The 17,644-nt window shown below is 49.0% G+C and overlaps 1 protein-coding gene across 1 annotated transcript; it reads right to left on the bottom strand.

Moving 5' to 3' along the window:
• Positions 1 to 520: 520 nt before the first annotated feature.
• Positions 521 to 17,644, bottom strand: AREG (amphiregulin). Its single transcript, XM_080409354.1, has 6 exons — positions 8,098 to 17,644; positions 7,794 to 7,976; positions 5,115 to 5,298; positions 4,503 to 4,661; positions 2,681 to 2,783; positions 521 to 1,764 (listed from the first exon to the last, which is right to left on the bottom strand). Exons 1-5 carry the CDS (start codon positions 8,600 to 8,602, stop codon positions 2,696 to 2,698), a joined length of 1,119 nt encoding a protein of 372 aa, XP_080265480.1. The 5' UTR covers positions 8,603 to 17,644; the 3' UTR covers positions 521 to 1,764; positions 2,681 to 2,695.

The following is a 17,644-nucleotide window of genomic DNA, read 5'->3' as shown; positions in this document are numbered from 1 at the left end:
GAAATACAAGGTATAGTGTAGAAGCCAAGGCTACCTTTTTGTTTCAGGAGTCACTAATCTGAGGCTATCCTGCTTTTCATCATTTACTTAAGACCAAGTTTCAAGCCACTGTCCAAATTCTCTCCGACCACAGAGATGAAAGGCTCTCCCCTCTTCAATACTCCCAGCTCCTGAGTCCAGTGCAAAGGGCTACTTGTTGGCTCAGACTTCAGCTTGAGATTTTGCTCCCAATGAGGTGGCTCACTTAGCCCCTCCCTGATCCAGTAATGAAAAAACAACTCCTTTGTAGTTGAATTAAATGGACTTCCTACAGAAACAGGTACTTGCATTTGCACATTTTGTTTACAAACAACTTGCACACCTGTGAGAGTACCAAGCTCATACTTCACACATGGCTGTATTTCTTCACAGCTGTACTTCAGGCTCTTAAGTGTTGAAATTCCTGCTTTGAGGAGAAACCAAGCTCTAATTTCAAGTGTTTACATGTACTCCTAAGAGCAAGAAAAAAATCTTACCATGATTAGGTTATGTAAAAAGTTTAATTATAAAATAAATAAGTTTGTTATGGAAACATTAAATATTAAATACAGTAATAAATATTTACACATTTACAGATATGACTTGACAATAATGGTGTTTCTCTGCTACCAGAAGAATTCTGCTCTGTTTATACAGAACACATTCACTCTTCCAAGAAGAAACTGAACTCAAATAATACTCTGTGCTCAAGACTGCACGGACAGTTCAAGAAACCAAGGACACTTGGGTCAGAAAATTGAGGTAAGTTGAGTTCTTTGCACCAGACCATAGAGCACAAGAGACCACTGATTGCTAAGTGTCAGTGCATTAATTCTTCAAAGGAACAGGTTCTTGGTCAAGTTCAACTGACTGGATCTGATATGAAGCATTTTATATTTTAAGTGCTGCTTAAAGCAACATTAAGTATCTGGGTAACAAGTAGCTTTGCATTTACAACAGATGGGTCCAGGCTTATTAGCTTGTTTGAGCATGAATCTCTTCCTTCAGATACAAAGCTTCAGATCTTGCATTTACTGTCTTGGCATCCTGAGGAGACTAATGTTAACTCAGGCTAGCACACACACAAATGGTCTCTCCACTCACACAATGAGTCCTACTGAATTCAGAGGGATTACTTTCCACACATACAGTAACAGAACCCAGGTGTGGCTGACAAAGATCTGTCACCAACACCCTGCAAGTCAGAACTAGAGATGAAGTCCTTTGAAGCTGATATCAACAGGGAGCACAGTGACAGTAGATTTAGATTTTTCATCCACTGAGGTCTAGGGAGAGAAGTCATCCAGAGCTCTTTCCTTTTTCACTTTGGGAGAGGGAAGGGATTATTTTCTCCCCTCCATCTATTCTTTGAAGCTGTGACAAGCTCAGAGTTAGAGCTGCCAAAGGATACTTGCTAACAGAAGAAAGTCCATCCACACAACAGCAGAGACTCGAGCTCCAGCACTGATAGAGGGCTCGGTAGCAGTAGTCTCTAGCAGGTCTTGATAGCAGGTCCTCTACCCCATAGTGGCAGCTCCTTCCACATCATTGTGCCAAGGTGTAGCGGTAACTGTCCTCCCCAGCAAGCGATTCAGCAGCAAGTGGCATGTTGACATCTCCTTGCAGCAGCCTCTGTCTTTATGAATCAGGGCTTAGTGGCAACAGCTCCAGCTCACAGTGTCCAGGTGGATGTATCAGGTAGCCAGAGGTACCCTGCAGCCTGGCAGTGGCCACATCAGAACTGCTCTGTAAGGGGCAGACCAGGCACATTAATCACTACCCAAGACATAAGCATTCTGTGCTAGAACCACACAAACCTACACCCAAGGGTGGTTGGTTAAGTGCACACACCTGGGGACGCTCTGCCAGATAATCTTCTGCTTCAAGTAAGCTTTGAGCAAAACTCTCCAATTGCCACCGGACAAAGCAGGACAAGGTCTTTAGCTTCCATGTGGCAAAGCAGAACTTCTGAGTTCTGCCAGAACTTCTTCAGGACTATCCTTTATAGTTGCCTCCTTCAGCTTGTAGTATAACTCAGCATGGGTTCTTGAGCCTGCTGTTAGGTACACTTTTGCTCACAAGAGACAGACTTGCTTGCTCATTAACATCCACTACATTTCTCCCAGGAGTGATTCACCTAGGCCAGGGAGCTTCAGCACTCAGTCGCTATGACAGTAGGAACTTGACTGAGAGACTATCTAGAGTGCTCAAAGGACTGGCAGTTTTGTCTTGGTCTATAGCCTCTGAGCACCAGAAGCTTCCTGATACTTAGCAGAGAAGACATGAAAAAGCTCAGTACTTCTCTCATGAGAGGTGATGACTACTCACTTGGCTGCTGCACTGTCTTCTATCATGGAAGTTTACCATGGTTTCTTGCACAAAACCTGCCCTCTGCCCAGCTGTTAGGGATATTTTTTTTTCTTAAGTCCACTTATCTCCTATCTTCACTTTCTTCAAGACAGCATCCAGAAAGTTAACAAAGCTGTTGAAGAACTTGCACAACTCTGGTTTTGGGAAACCAGAGACCTGAGCCAGTCATTTACATGTAATCCATGTGTTTCAAAGCACTTGAAGCTTTAAAAGCAAACACTAGCTTCAAAAAACACACAATTCTCATATGGGTTACTCCAGCCTAAAAGGCATTTCAAGTCAGCTTCCGTACCTGCTTTCTCTTCATTTACACACCAACATGGCCATTTCTGTTTTCTTGTCGAAGTTTTTTCCTTTCTTCTTTCTCTTCATACTGAGGACACTTTTTCCTGACCCTGTGGAATTATGGCAAGTTAGAGGTCAATTTGAACTCCGACATTCATCCTGTTGCCACCAGCTCCCACATCCTCTGAAGCATTTAGACTTATGTCCTTTGAATCCTCAAAGCAACTCCTCAGTACCAGGAAGCTTCAAGCAAGGCAGTTTTTAAGCTTTCAGCATCAAGCAGTATCTGATGATAAAAATCAAGGAACCCCCAAGTCAGGCACTGGTAGTTTTGCCTCACAGAGCCAGGGCTTCTTGGCTTAAGCCTGATTAGGTAGCAAGATGAAGAGGGTTTATCCCAGGAATGGAGCAAAGCACCAGGAGGCAGATTTCCTGGTGGCTTTAGCAAAGGGCTGCAGAGACCAGACTGCTTTCCTCCTCCCCACAGCAAAGCCCTGCAGATTTAATTATCTCAAGTCCCTGTCCCCTTGACATGTCCCTTTTACACACCACAAGCAAGATCCTTACTGATGTTTTCTTCCCCAATTTCTCCCATCTTTTCTAGTGACTGTTCCAAACAGACCGTCTAGCTTCTCTGGATGAAGGTACTCATTAATGAACCACATGCTTCAAGCTTGTGAGGGTTCAGAGCATTAAACAAACGCAATCCTATTCCATGGCTCACTCCAGAAACTAACAGCGATCATTTGCTCTTACAGCACTACAGAACTAGTTATCTCTCCTAGCACCAAGGAATAAGGCAGCATTCAGAGAACAAGCATTCACCCCATCATTCAAGTTCAGATCTAAATATGAAGCAACAGTGAAATGGCAAATGCACACCTTGTTTCCTGAATTGCAGGAAAGGGTATACAGCATGTAGCCAATTCAGTTCATGTACTTCAAGATCTAAAATTAGACTGAACATTTGAGTTTCACCTAAAATATCCCAAGCCCTACTGTGGTGGAGCTGCAGTGTTAGAACTGGAGTACTGCTCCAATACCCAGGAAATGCCAGTCTGGCTTCCTGTGCTGAATATCTAAACGCGGCACAAACTCCTGGCAACAAGCAAAGGCACAGGTAGGCATGAGCTGCTGCACACTCCTTTTTAGCAGGTACGAAGAAGAGTTCAATATATGGCTTGCAACACATACCCAGAAAAGCTCTTTTAATTTATTCACAACAGGACTCCAGATTCTGATCACCCACTGCACTGAACTGTCAGCAGTTAGTAGAGCTGGAATGGTTGTTCCCTCCATCTTAACAGCAAGCAGTACAATATTTGGGACTGACAGCTTTTGCTTCCCACAGTGTAAGTATTTAAGCCCAGCAACCTCGATTAATAAGTGGACAATTGCAGCACCACTTCCTTCCCTCCAGCTGTGTACCCAGCTGCTGGATAATATCCTTGCATGAGGTTGTTACATTATGGCTTACTGGCTTCTCCATGAGGATTAGGGAAGGCGCTGCTGTGTCAGCATTAATGCTCCTCCTCCACTTCCTGCTGATGTTCTGCAGCACTGTAACTCTCCTTGTTGTAGCAACAGCAAAAAGGCTCTTGTTTTAAAATACAGGGTTCACAGCCAAAAGCAAGAGAAAGTGAACACTTAGACACTTAGGAACTTCTCAGACTTTGCTTCTACCCTCAGTACCTACCCAAGCTGGTCAAAGAAGTCAGCCCTTTTGAATGCCTTCCACACAGGTATTTCAGATGAGCTACACACATTTTTGGGGCTACTGGACACCAGCCCCGCTGATGCTTAAGCTAGACAAAGAGGATAATACTTACTGCATTATCACAACGGTAAGTACAGTAATGAAGCTGAAGCTCGAGAGCAGGACAGCTACTACTACCAACACAGTCTTCGAGTAGTCTGCCACATCATTCTTCCTTTGAGTCTTCATGAACTGTTCACCACAGCGCTCACCAAAAAAATCCTGATGACACCTGCAAGTAAACATTAACACAAGTTCTTATCAGCTCCTGTGCTGTCTGGAGCCAAGGACACCCACACACATTCAAACCTGACCTAAGACATTTTCAGAGTTTCCCATGAATCTCAAGATGCTCGCTTCAGAGCATGTTCATGAAATGCAGTCACTGCTCTAGCACAAGGTTTGTCAGCATTTCAACAAGTTGAGATTAGTTTGGGCGTGATGTTCCAGGAAGACACGCCTTTTCATTCTTTTGGTTTGAGTTTATGACCAACTGATGAGTTCAGTGGCTTGTTATGCACCTCAGATTCCATCATCACTTAATTTACATGGCAGAAAGATTCTCAGTCAAAATATGGCAGGAGATGGATCTATGCCAAGCTGACACTGATTTTTTCCCTCCAAGCCCTCGTATGCCACTGGCTCATGCCAATCACACCTAACTCACAAGGTACAAGTAACTTACTTGCAGGTCACCATCTGGAGATGTTCTAGGTATATGCATTCACCATGGATGCAAAAGTTTTTGTACTCCATTTCACAGGGAGTCCCTTTCTTTTTGTTTTTCCCTTTGTTTTTCTTCCTTCTTGATTTGCCGGCATTCTTCTCACCCCCCCTCTTTGTTGGCTTGGGTTTAACTACAGGTTCAACTGAAAAAGAGACAAGATGGCTCAGTCTAGACATGCTAAAAAGACAGATTCTGAAGACTGAGTTACAGAATTTGGTGAGGGGTTGGGGGATGGTCACTGCAGGAGAACCTGTGACCAGCAAGCATCACGCAGCTGGGCATTTCACACCCAGAACAAAGGCAGCAAGCTTAGAAGCGCACTAGGTGCAACTCTGCCACCAGTAAGTCCTGAGCAATGCAGACCAAAAGCAGCACACGCACATGAGCCAAGAGAGCCACCAGAGATGAAGAGCAGCAGAGTTGAAGGACTGCAGCATATCACAGCCTAAGACACTTGAGTCAAACTGTACAGGTTCAAAGACCTGTAAAGAACACTTGAGTTCACACTGAGCCAAGCCATCCACAGTTACACATCGCCTCGAATACAAAGGTAACAGCCTCCATCACTCTAAACTCTCCATTTGCATCAGTGATGAAAGGCATTATACTCACTAGATAGTCCTGGGCACTTGCAGAGGCAAGACAGCTCGCCACCCCAGTTAGCATACTTGTTTCTCCCAAACAACCTGCAGTGCCATCTTCAGCAGAAGATAGTTTGTTTCCAGTTCTCCTACTTTCAGAAAGAGGCCAAGTGCACCAGAGGAGTGAAGGCAGGACAGGCTGCAAGAGTCAGGTTATTTGTTCTGCCGCTTACTGTTGCCCCTCATTATCTCAATTAAGACAAACCTCTAGAAGAGTGTGGTTTAAAATGCCTTTGGATTTAAGCAAGGGCAATCATCTTCCTTTCGCTAGGGAGAATGAGCTAAAGCCAGTCACTGATTAAGGGTCATAGGCTCCATAGCTGCTCCGTGCACAATCAAAGCTTGACAGCACTGTTTTAGAGCCAGCTGGTCAAGCCTTCTCTGTGCAATACTGTGCTATCCAGGAGCAAACAGTTAACTAGGTGAATTAGAACAGTAATGCTATTTACAATACTCTTCAATTTCTCTATTGTACACTGCAGACCTAATGAAAATAATCTTGGGAGTAGTATTATTTTACCCAGAGCACTATGCATATAGGCAGTCACCACAACAGGACGCAACTGGATCCGACTACTTCATAACCCTGAATTTCTAGTGACAGAAGAGCCTGCACAAAGAAACAAGGTGTAATTCACTGTTGTCTAGACACTGATCATTTTCACTTCTAGAGCAACAAGCCTGGCTTGAAGTTACTTAAAAGTAAAAACGCCTTCAGCAACCAGAAGTCTGATTCAAATGGTATAAGCTATATTAATATGTAAACAAGGAACACTGTTCCTGCAGCAAGGTTTCCTGTCCCTGGAAGTGTGAGCTTGCTACTGACAGCTGAGGCCCTGGCTCTGTCCGGTCCGAGTCGACATTTAGGTTCACACTTCCATAATTGAGGCCATCCCCATTCCTCCCTCTTTCAGGCTCAGCTCATCAGTTTGATCTCAGTGTCCCTGTCTGCAAGCTGCACAGCCAGGAAAGCGATCTGCAGTTGAATCATAACAGCTTGAAGGCTCCACAGATAAACTTCATGCCAAGTAGAAGAGCTGGTCTACAAACCAGTCACCTTTGGTAGCAATTCTGGTTTCTGTGCAGTTATACAACACTTAAGTCACCAAGCCAGTAGTTTCACAGGCCAAACTGCTCAGTAACTCTGACATTCCAGTTTCCCCGGAGGTCTTCAACTCATGAAAAACTTCACCAAGGGTCCACAAATTCCCTAGACTGAGCATCTGGAGTATGACTCCCCCTTCACTTAAGAGGTCCTTCAGATTCAAATCTCGGGGTGTTTCTGCAGAAAAAACCCAGTAGCCAGACCCACCCTAGAGGGCAACAGCACCAGCCTCCTAAACATCGACTGAGGTTCAAGTTGGTTGTAGGTACCTGGCTTGTATTACAACTGTGCTTAGGACAGAAGCAGTGAAACCCTCCTATCCCCATGGTCAGGTGGGCTATTCTGATCTCCTCACAGCTTGGCAAGTGACAAGAAGCTCACACAATAGCTATCGACAGTGAAGCATTGCCTGAAAGATGCTTAACAAGCTTTCCTGCAGCCACTTAAGGGGTATAAGTGTTTGCTTTCCCAGGAAGTTTTAGTCAAGTCCAACCCAAATAAACCATCATGAGAAAACACCCAGAAACCTCCTGCTGCAAAAGAGACAGTCTGATGTAAACCCGCCTTTAGGGTCACACAGCACCCATAAACACCACCGAAGCTCCCACATCAAGCGGGAGGCCGCTGCGCCTCACAGCCCTCAGGTTTACCAAGTCGGTGGTCCAGCAGGCCACCAGCTAAGCCACAGCCCCCACACACTCACACTGTCACCACTCATGGCAGCCCGCTTCGAAGGCAGCGCTTCGAGCTGAAGGACTGCTCACCCCGTGCCCTGCAAGCGCGGCAGCCACGCAGCCGGTGAGCAGACAGGAGGCAGGGCCCGCAGCCACCCCCGGGCCCGGCACGGAGGGGCCCCCCTCACAGCAGTCCCCCGGAGGGCCACCGGCTCACCTCGGATCAAGTCGTCTACGATGTACTGGTGGACGGGCAGCGCTTCCTCGTACTCCTCATCCTCCTCGTAGTCGGGACCCGGCACGGCCTCGCCTTCGCGGGCCTCGGTCTGCCGCGGGCCAGCGCCCCCGCGCCGCTCCGGCTCCGTGCCGTTGAGCGAGGAGCCGGCGACAGACCGGCAGGCTGCGAGGAGAAACGGCGCCGTGGGCAGGGGGCGACCCGAGCGCCGCTGCCGCGCAACGCCCCCCGCCCCCGGCCCCTCAGCCGCCCCGCTCCCCTCCCCTCCCGCCGGCCCCGCACGCACCTGCCAGCACGGCCAGCGCGGCGATCAGCGCCACAGCGCGCATTGGCGGTCCGGGGCGGGCGGCGACGGTGACGGGTGTCGCGGCGGGCGGCGGCGATGCGCAGCGCTCCATGAGGAGCCGCCCGCCGCCGCCGCCCGCTTTATAGGCGGCCGCCGGCCGAGGAGCGGCGTCAGCGGGGCGGGCCGGGCCGGGGCGGGCCCGGCAGGTGAGGGCGGGCGGCGGCGCAGGCGCGGTGCTGCCGCCACGGTGGGCGCTGCGGAGGGGCCGCGGGGAGGGGGCGGCGGGGGGGCTGCGGGGGGGCTGCGGCCGGCCCGGCGGCGGGGCGGGGGCGCCGGCACTACCCGCCGGCTCCTCGCCGCCATGCTGTGCCCCGGCTCCTCCGAGGGGAGAGTCTGTCGAGGCAGCATTAAACCAGGTGATGGGCCTGTTAGCCTCAGTCCTGCGCGTTCTCCTGAGCGGTGTGTGAGTAATGGCTGAGTAAGGAGCAGGAAGGCAAGTGGGCATGCATCCAGGCTGAGGCAAATGCGATCCTTGGGGGCACCTCGCCTGGTAATTGCCACCCCTTAGCGGAGGTGCCAGGCCACGGCCGCCTCACCTGGGCCATTGCGTAAGGCAGCGTGAAGCAGACCGGTGTTTTGGGGAGAAGCATGAGGGCAGTGGGTTGTAATGTGCCGGTGTAGGGTGGGAACGCAGAAAAGGCCTGCGAGGGGGCCAGGGTGAAGGAAGCCGTGTCCCCTTGCTCCTGTCACTGTGGCTGGGTGGGAGGGCCACAGTGGCAATGCGGCCCGAGCATGGGGAGAGGAGCATCTGGGTGACCTCCTAATTGAGAGGGGCTGGAATGCTACTCACAGCTCGGGAAGCTGGCAGAGCCTTTACTCGAGGTGGCTGGGATCCAAGTTGCTCAGTCATTAAACCTTTTCCCCCTCTTCCACTCACGCCAAAGGAGGATAATGTGGCTCCCAGTGCTGTCTTTGCCGGGTCACGCCAATCCCAAGAAGCAATGCCCAAGAGCGCTGAAAAAGAAGTTGCCAAATCTGTCGCTCGGAATTAACCTGCCACAGGGAGCCCCCACAGACCTCCATCAGCCCCTTTGTCATTAGGCGACGGCTTCACTGCTGGGGTTTTGTATCATTGTTTCCTCTGTTTCCATGCCTTTTCTCAAAGTGTCTGCAGCAGAAAAAAGACAAATCCTGCTTGGCCGCTGCAGCCCTGGGACTGAGAGTGCTCGGTCCAGCTGCAGCACTGGCAGACAGTCGTTGAGTAGCTCCTGGGCTACAGCTCGGCCATCATTTGGGGGCCAGGGCCCCTCCTTTCCCCCTCAGACCTGAGTTCCCTACCCGCAAGACCCCCATAAGTCCCAGGGCCTGGCATTAGCAGAGACCAAGTACGTGTGAGTGGAATTTCTCCAAAGGCAGAATCTTTGGTGTTTCAGGTCTCTTCTGTCAAAATGTGGGGTTGGTTGTAGGAGAATAGCTGAAGGGAGGTTAGTAAACTAGGAGTTTTCTTTCCCTGCCCTGCTCAATGCCAAGCTTCCTCAGTGAGGCACCCCAGCTTCCCTCCTGGATTTTTTTTTTTTTTTGCAGATGTAAAAACGAAGTATTTCTCCCGGGTTTTTTGAATCAGAGATTCACTGGAAGCATTTTCAATTAATTTTTTTTTATAAGCTCAGTCTGAGGAATATACTGAACACTGAAAATTTCAGCCCCATGCGCTACGCTTGGCAAACTGCTAAGCAACTGAAAGGAGAAGCTTAGCAAGGGAAAGGTTGAATGACCCAAGTGCAATTGCCCGTGTTACCTGTGCTGTTTAGAGACCAAACATGGCATATCTAGTGCCTGAGTCACTAAGTTCTCTCTCAAACCTCCAGCCAATGGCTCTGTCTCACTGACTGGCAGCAGCGAGGAATTTGGCTTGGCATGCTTTGAATTTGTCAGGCGTTTTGCCGACTTCCTCCTGTTGCTCCTGCTTCCTTGAAGATGAAGGGGCAGCCTGGCATCAACCAGCACCACTCCTGGCATTCAGAAAACGCAGCAAGGTGGTGATGGCCACCAGTTGTGCATGGAGAGGTTGAGACGGGACATCAGGGGAGTTCTTCCTAAATCGTGGCATTCTGGCAAATCCAAGCCTGGCTGCCTCTCTGAGAGGACAGCCTCCAGAGGCCACTTGTTTCAGGACATTCAGGGTGGGATCTCGCTGCAAGCCCCTGCCGTGCTGTCTGCTGTCGGGGAGGAGGCACTGAGCTTGGCTGTGGCTTTCTTCCAGGGCTGGAAGAGTACTTGGACTCTGCCCTCAGGCTGAGCTCCCAGAAGATGTCCCCAGGAGCGGTGACAGGAGGAGAAGCCTCGAGGGGGCTGCAAGGCTTACCCCTGTGCGCTGCCCCACTGTGGCTGGGCCGGTGGGGCGGGTTGCTGGGCCGGCAAGGGCAGGGCTCACCTTTATGAAGGTGCTGGCTCCCCGTGGATGCAGAGTGCCACCTACTGAGCCACCGCTCCCGGCAGCACCTGGGGTTTTCCAGCAGGACACCCAGGCTGCGACTGCTGCTCAAAGTGCCCTTGCCCGCTCTGGCTGGTCCACCATGTCAGTCGCAGAGGACAGGAAGCTTCCCCAAAGGCTGGAGAGCCCAACAGGGCACACCTTACAGATTAGCAGGGAGGCTGTGCAGCCAGCTGCGCACATGGGCACAGTCAGAGCCTTTCCTTGGCGTCTGCCCTGAGCCAGACCTTGTTTCCCAGTGGGAGGAGTTGGGCCGGTGTTACGCTACCCTGTTCTTGCTGTTGGAAACAAATACCTCGGGAGCCAGGCTGGTCCTTCCCATGCCTTGACCATCTTTTTGCTAGCCCTGAAAACCTTCAGCGCAGCCCAGGCTCAGAGAGCACCCGACAGCACCCAGCACAGGTGGCATTGGTGCCAACATTTTCCCCCTCTGGTCTCTGTCTGCATCTGTGGAATACAGCACCATGGCCACATCGGAGGGGAGATTTCTCTCCATTGGTCTGCCTCTCTTCTCCCAAGTTTGCCTCTAGAAAATGTCCCAGGGATGATTGTGGCTGTGTTTCCTGCTGGGGAGCAGTGCATTGTCTGCTTTATTTTTTTATATTATTTTTTAATATTATATTTTCTTCTGTTCTGACCCTGAGGCCAGAGTGAAGAGCTACCCTGCTCTCACCCCGGGTGGGGTGGCCAGCAGACAGCCTGTGCCTTCCCCAGCCCCTCCACGGCAATCAGGGGCATAGGCAGGGACTCATGGAGGTGAAGCCACGTCAATGCCAACAGCTGCCTGGCCTTGGTGGAGCGTGCTTGGGCATCATGTCTTCCAGAAGAGTCCGAGTGCCAACTGCAATCTTGCTATTCACTCTCTTTACTTTTGATAAAACCCCTGAGAAATGCGTGAAGGGAAAGGAAATATCTGAAATACCTGCCCATTAATTTTCTTCACTGACATCAAATGTTTATTTTGCAGGGGCGGGCACAGCTGACCTGGGTGTTTGAACATGAGTTATCCTTTCTCATCCATACAGTTGAGAACAGGTGGAAAAGGGTAATGACTCAAAGCAGAGCGGTGTCTGTCTGGGCAGCTCACCAGACTTTCACTTGACTTGTGATCTGTAGACACCAGTATCTTCTGCTATCAGCAGCTCCCTCACAGGCAGGGAGGGAGCTTTGAAGTGAGGCATGTGTGACTCCAGTTCCTGATGATGTAAATCAAGATTGCTGTAATAAGAGGATGTAGATGCGTAGCTGGGGTGTCGGGGAGGAGGGAAGGTGAAAGGCCCAGATACTGCCTTTCTGGAAACTGGTACAGATTTTGCTAGCCTCTGAGATACACAGATGTTCCGATGGCCACACATCCCTGCTGCGAAAGCCCTCAGCAGATAATTTTGTTCTAAGATGGTGCCATTTTCCCTGTGCTCCACTCCTTTCACTGAGACTTAGACTGAAGCAGGGATTGCTTGAGCAAAACTTGTCCAGGAAGGGAATTTATGCAATTTATGCATCAGCTGTTCATCCTGGGGAACTCTTGCCTGGTGGCATGTGTTTTCAGTCACTCCACATTTGACTGCAAAATCTTTCTAAGGATGTCTAAAGAGAAAAGCAAAAAAGACAGAATCGGCTGGCCCCCATGATGACAAGGTCTGGATTTTTCTCTTGTTTATATCAGCACAAATGAAAAACAGTCCCCTTGAATATCTAAGGGATGCCTTCCCAGGCAACATAAACTCCAGCAACCCCAAGCATCCCTGCTTAACCTGATGAAACATGCAGTGGTGCTAAGGAGCTTAATGCTACCGATCTGCAGTGAAGGGATTTTTGCACTTGCTTTCCACAGGCTTTCATGAATGGCAGGCAATGATAATTTGCAAGACATCCTGAGCCATGCCGTGGCTCATGTTGTTGCCTGCTCACTGGCACTACAGCTGAGCAGGACATGTCGGGCTCAGTTTTGCTTCGGTGGTGGGGAACATGTTGCAAGCCTGTCCGGGACAGCAGCACTGCCACGTGCTAGGAGTTTTTTTGGGAAGCTGCCTGCTGTTAGCATGCTGCCCTGGGCTTCGACCGCTCTGTTTTCCACACAGCATGCACTGAGCAGCTTTTGTTTGACCAAACACATCCTCCAGCGCTCACCCACTCATTTTTGTGCAATGGCTCAATTTGCAAATGCTCAGGGGCAGATCCTGTTCCCAGCAGTAATTGTAAGGGCCTGAAGCTGCATGAAGCAATACTGGATTTACACTAGGATGGGGAGCTGTCCCTCAGCTAACAATCTCCTTCTCTAATACTATATCCTGCCACGCTGGAGAGCACTGAAAATCACTGCCTTTTCTTCCATTTCCTCAGGCAATTTGCAGAAAACTTCCCCAGGACTCTCAGGCGAGTGAGGACTCATGGACTAACCCATATGCCCCATGTCCCTAACCATATGGGGAGCTGAGGCAGGCTCCCCACCATACCCCCATGCAAAATCACCCTCCTGATGATTCTTGCCTGGCCCCACAGGACAGAAGGGGGTAGGTGCTTTAGACAGGAATCCCTAAAGAAACTGAGGCCAGGGCTCAGCTGTTGCAGTCAGTGCTGTTACACTGGTTTACCCAGCAACATCACCATGGCCCTTTACCTTCAATACGGTAGTGTTTCACCTGCACTGCACATTATTTTATATATTCAGCATACCATGTCATTGTTAGATGGGCAAAATCACCAGATCACCTCTCTTTATAATGTTTCCAGGATTGCAGCCCAGCACAGTCCCTACAGAGAACCCAGCACATCGCTTTCCAAAGCTATGTGTAGCTACCAGATCATTCTACAAGTGCTCCAAAAGTACTTATTCTAAAAAGAAGAGGAAAAAATACTTAAATGTGGAGCTGCACTCAAGGCAGCAAAAGCTGCATGACTACTGTAAAGTTAACAGAATGCACTTGACTTTGTGTACAATTATGCACACAGAGGCTGTTGCAAAAATGATGTCTATACTTGGGCAAATTAAGGCTTTTTTTCCTCCAGTGCCTTAGAGATTGAGCTGAAAAAGAGCCAGAGCAGAAATCTTTGTATTAAAAAATAAGCCTCCATAAACCAAAATGCCACTGCATGGTGCTTTTAAAAGCTGAGACGTTGTTACCTCCAATACTTGGAACATTAGCTTTTGTTTTCTTCATTCCATGCAGCTTCTGGACAGCCACCTTTTTGCTTGCTATATTAAAGTAAATTTCTGTAGGCACAGATGATTTTTAATTACTGTACATGCTGACTGCAGCCTTCTTTTTAAGGCGCATTGCATACTACAATCAGGGTAAATACAATAGCTAGTTTTAACAGCAGAGGCACAATCTTTTATAGTTACAAGGCAAGGCAAGCTTTCTTGAGATCATCTCTATACAGATGGGGCGGCAACAATTTGGGTTACCTTTAAGGATCCCCTAAGAGGATCTTGGCCATGAAAGTCTGGCTGACCTAAAGCATGTTGGAGCCAGTGACAGCTGCAGCGGGTGGTTTGAATAACTGAGTTTGTTATATCCCCCTTCCCTCACCTTAGTGGCTTGGGTATGAAGTCACCTTGGAGATGCATACTACAAGTAATTTGAAAGCACATAACATGTGAGTAAATGATATAGTACTGCACATCTTGAGGGACTGCAGCCTCACATGAGGACTGGGAATGTGTGATAGAAATAGCGTGATGTTTTCCTTCTGTGTTGCATGTTATTCCCAATAGTGTCCAGAGTAGTAGAGAAATAAAGCATGTGAAGTTTGTTTGGGAATTTTCTCCTGGAAGTGCAGCTAAACTCTTAGCTTTTTACTTTAAAATCTCCCTTGCACAATTTTTTTTCAGCCTGGTTCCCAAGTTGAGCAGCTGGTGAGGCAGGTAAACACACACCGATGAACAGAGCGTGGGCGTCCTCCTGTGTGAAAGGATTGCATCTCAGCAGGAAAGTGCTGTGAGCTGCCTGGATCCGTCCCCTGCAGGAACCCCGGGGAAATGCCCTCGGCCAAGGAGCATCCTCTCCCATCCAAACGGAACACTTTTTGTCTCGCAGAGTTCATGGCATGAGAGGGGAGCTGCTGTTTTGTCACTGCATGCCCGTTTCTCCTCTCCGCTGTGTGTGTTGGCACTCAAGTCCTATCACCTGACATGAGAATCGAAGACAAATTTAGGAATAAACACAATTCCCCTGCTCTCATGTCTACCACAGCCAACGGGGGGTCACACACTCTGTCTGTCCCCTGCCTGACAGCAAGTGGATCCAGAGCCCCCGACTCTTACTGATCTTAGATTAACAGTGGCAGGATGAGGCAAAGGTCAGATTCAGGCCTGGCAGGGGCAAACAGCAGAAATGGTGCACAAAAGTTCTTGATTCTTCTCTGAGCCAATATGACTTTTGTCTGGAGCTGACCACCTGCTCCCCACAAAAAGCCCTTTGCCTGGCTGTCGGAGGGACCCTTTACTGGCAGTCCAAGTCGTGTGCAGGTTTGCCTTGTTAAGCTCCCTGCAGCTGGAGCAGAGCAAAGGGTCTTCAGCATAAGCAAGACTCACAGTATTTCCCCTGATGTGAATGGTTTTACTTTTGATTCACCCCATCAGGAAGAGGAGGGCATCTGGTACTGCCTTACCCCAGCTGAGTTTTTTGCCTAGTGCCTTCCCATCGGTGCATCAGGTGGCAAATTTTCTTTACCTATTTGAAGTCATTTCGTATGTGAAGAAACAATGAATCACAAAGAGAAGCCTACAGCAATTAGAAACTCCTTTCCTCTCACCTTTGCCAAAGCTAGATTTTTTCCCTAGGACAAAGCCCAGGCAAGCCTTCATACGCACAACAATGATTACGTAGATCGCTCTGGATTTTGTTTTTTTCACAGGCCATGAGGAAGCAAAGAAGTGCAGGAGAGCACTCTTATTTCACAGGCATGTTTGTTATGCTTCCTTGGAAATCCCATTGTGCCTGCTTTTGGCTACAAGTGCTGTTGCCCTCGTGACGTCGGCTGCCTTTAATTGCACCAGGGTGCTAGCAAATAAGCATGAAATTTGACAAACTAAAAAGGTGCCGCTGGAATAACTCAGTCTTGGCAGTTTGGCCATTCATTTCAATGTGCTGGAGCGGGATCAGTGAGCGAGTGCTTTGCAAGGCAGCATCCAGTCACACACGTCCATCCACCAGTAAGACCTGTGGGGGCAGCACACCTCGTGTCCCCTTTTCCTCCTGTGTTGTGTGTGTTCCCGGTGGGCTGGAGCGTGGGGCCAGCACTTTCCCAGGAGAGGACTGCTGAGACACTGTATGAGTAAGGTCTTGTTTGCATAAAGATTGCACATTCACACTGTGAAGGAGGTTTCCTAGGCACAGTCTCATTTCCTTCTGTAGGTCGGTTTGCCTTCATGTAGGAAAAACCCTATTCTTGAAGTCCTTGGACAGAAACCAGCTTACATTGGCATGCCACAATGCTGTCCTGGCATGCTGGGTCTGCCCAGGTTTGACTGCGTGGAGGTGCACTCTACCCCTCTGAAGCAAAATGGGATCTCTCCTTTGAGTTGGATTCATGTATCCTTGCTCGCATGAGCCGTGCTTTGCTGACGAGGTCTCATTACACTGCTGAAAGGCTGTTCAACATCACCGGCACACCAGTGTCTGCATGGCTCCCCCCTGCCTGTGGGCTTCTCCCAGGAGGTTTCAGCGGGAGCAGAGGTCTGCTTCGAATGGGGAGGGAGGAACGCGGAGGTGGCAAATGCAAGACACTTTGGTCTCCACCACCCAAGGCTTTCCTCAAAGTGTAGAGCTCAGCTCCATTCCCTTGCCACAGTGAGAGGTAATTCAGCTACAGCAGGCGAAGTAAACTGGTTTTGTAGTAGTGCTGGAGAGCAGGCACTGAGAGGAGAACCTGGTAGTGAGCAGTATTTGCATCAAAACCAGCTGCCTGACAGGGAGATTGTTGTCTCTGTTCCCTCTCACTTGGATGATACTGTTCTGAGTTACAGAAGGGCAGGATGGATTTATTTGTCCCAGGGACCTCTTTAATGTACAAGCTTTTGCTAACAGAATTTGTGCCTTTCTGCCCCTGCCCAGGGTCTTCTGAAATCTTTATTCAAGATACATCTGCTTCACTCATAATGAACGATTTCATTCATTCTTAAATCCAGAAAGTTATTCCCAAGCTTGCTCAAGTTTCCTAGAACCTATTGTGTTTCTATCTAAAAAGAGAGAAAATTCAGTGTCATTTGACTGCACTTAAATTATTTTAGGATTTAAAGATGTATTGTTTTAGCATGCATGAAATAGGTCACTAAGCATTGCAGGCAGAAAACCATATTCCCCCCACATTAGCAAAGTGGTGGCAAATAAAATAAAAATAAAAAAACATTTAAAAGAAGGAGCTGAACTGAAAAAAATGCACAAGACCATACAAAAGTTCAGAAATGGCCATACAGCATCAATTCAAGAGTCGTGTTTCAAATATCGTAACCCCTATGAATGCCAAATTCTTCATTTCACAGGTGTTACGCACTACACTTAAGCAACATAGTAGGTAAACACATTAAATGTTTTGGAAAGAAATGAAAGAAGGAGCTGAGGCTGCTTGGGGTGTTACTGACCTATAACACCAGGCGGGCCCACACTCAACTTCAGAAATGCCTCTGCAAAAGCAATTTTCCCACAGGCTCTGTCCCATCCCCACTGCTAAATGCAGAGTCAATATTGCAGAGGCAGAGCCGTTGTGCCTGTGCCCTTAGCCCTGCTGGGGTGGTTGCTCTCATCCCCGCAACCCTTCCCTGAAGTCCCACCCCGTGTGTCTGCAAGGTTTTTCAGACTGACTGGGCTTTGCCTGCAGCCACCAGGCAAGATGTACCCATCTAGCCATCCCAGTGCTCACCGGTGCTGGCAAACCAGCTGTCCATCGCCCAGCAATCCCGGGAGCCAGACCTTTGGTGCTGTGAGTGGGGTGTAAAGGCAGCCTCTGAATGACCCCTGAGCTCTCGTGCTGGAAACAGTGACTCCCTGATGCATTGCAGGCAAAAATCTGCAAGGGAGGATGGGCATCACTCCATCAGTAAAGAGAGGG

Source organism: Falco punctatus (assembly GCF_963210335.1).
Source record: "Falco punctatus genome assembly, chromosome: 1".
NCBI lineage: Eukaryota > Metazoa > Chordata > Aves > Falconiformes > Falconidae > Falco > Falco punctatus.
The sequence above is the reverse complement of the archived record's forward strand: the minus strand, read 5'-3'. Positions and strand labels throughout refer to the sequence as shown.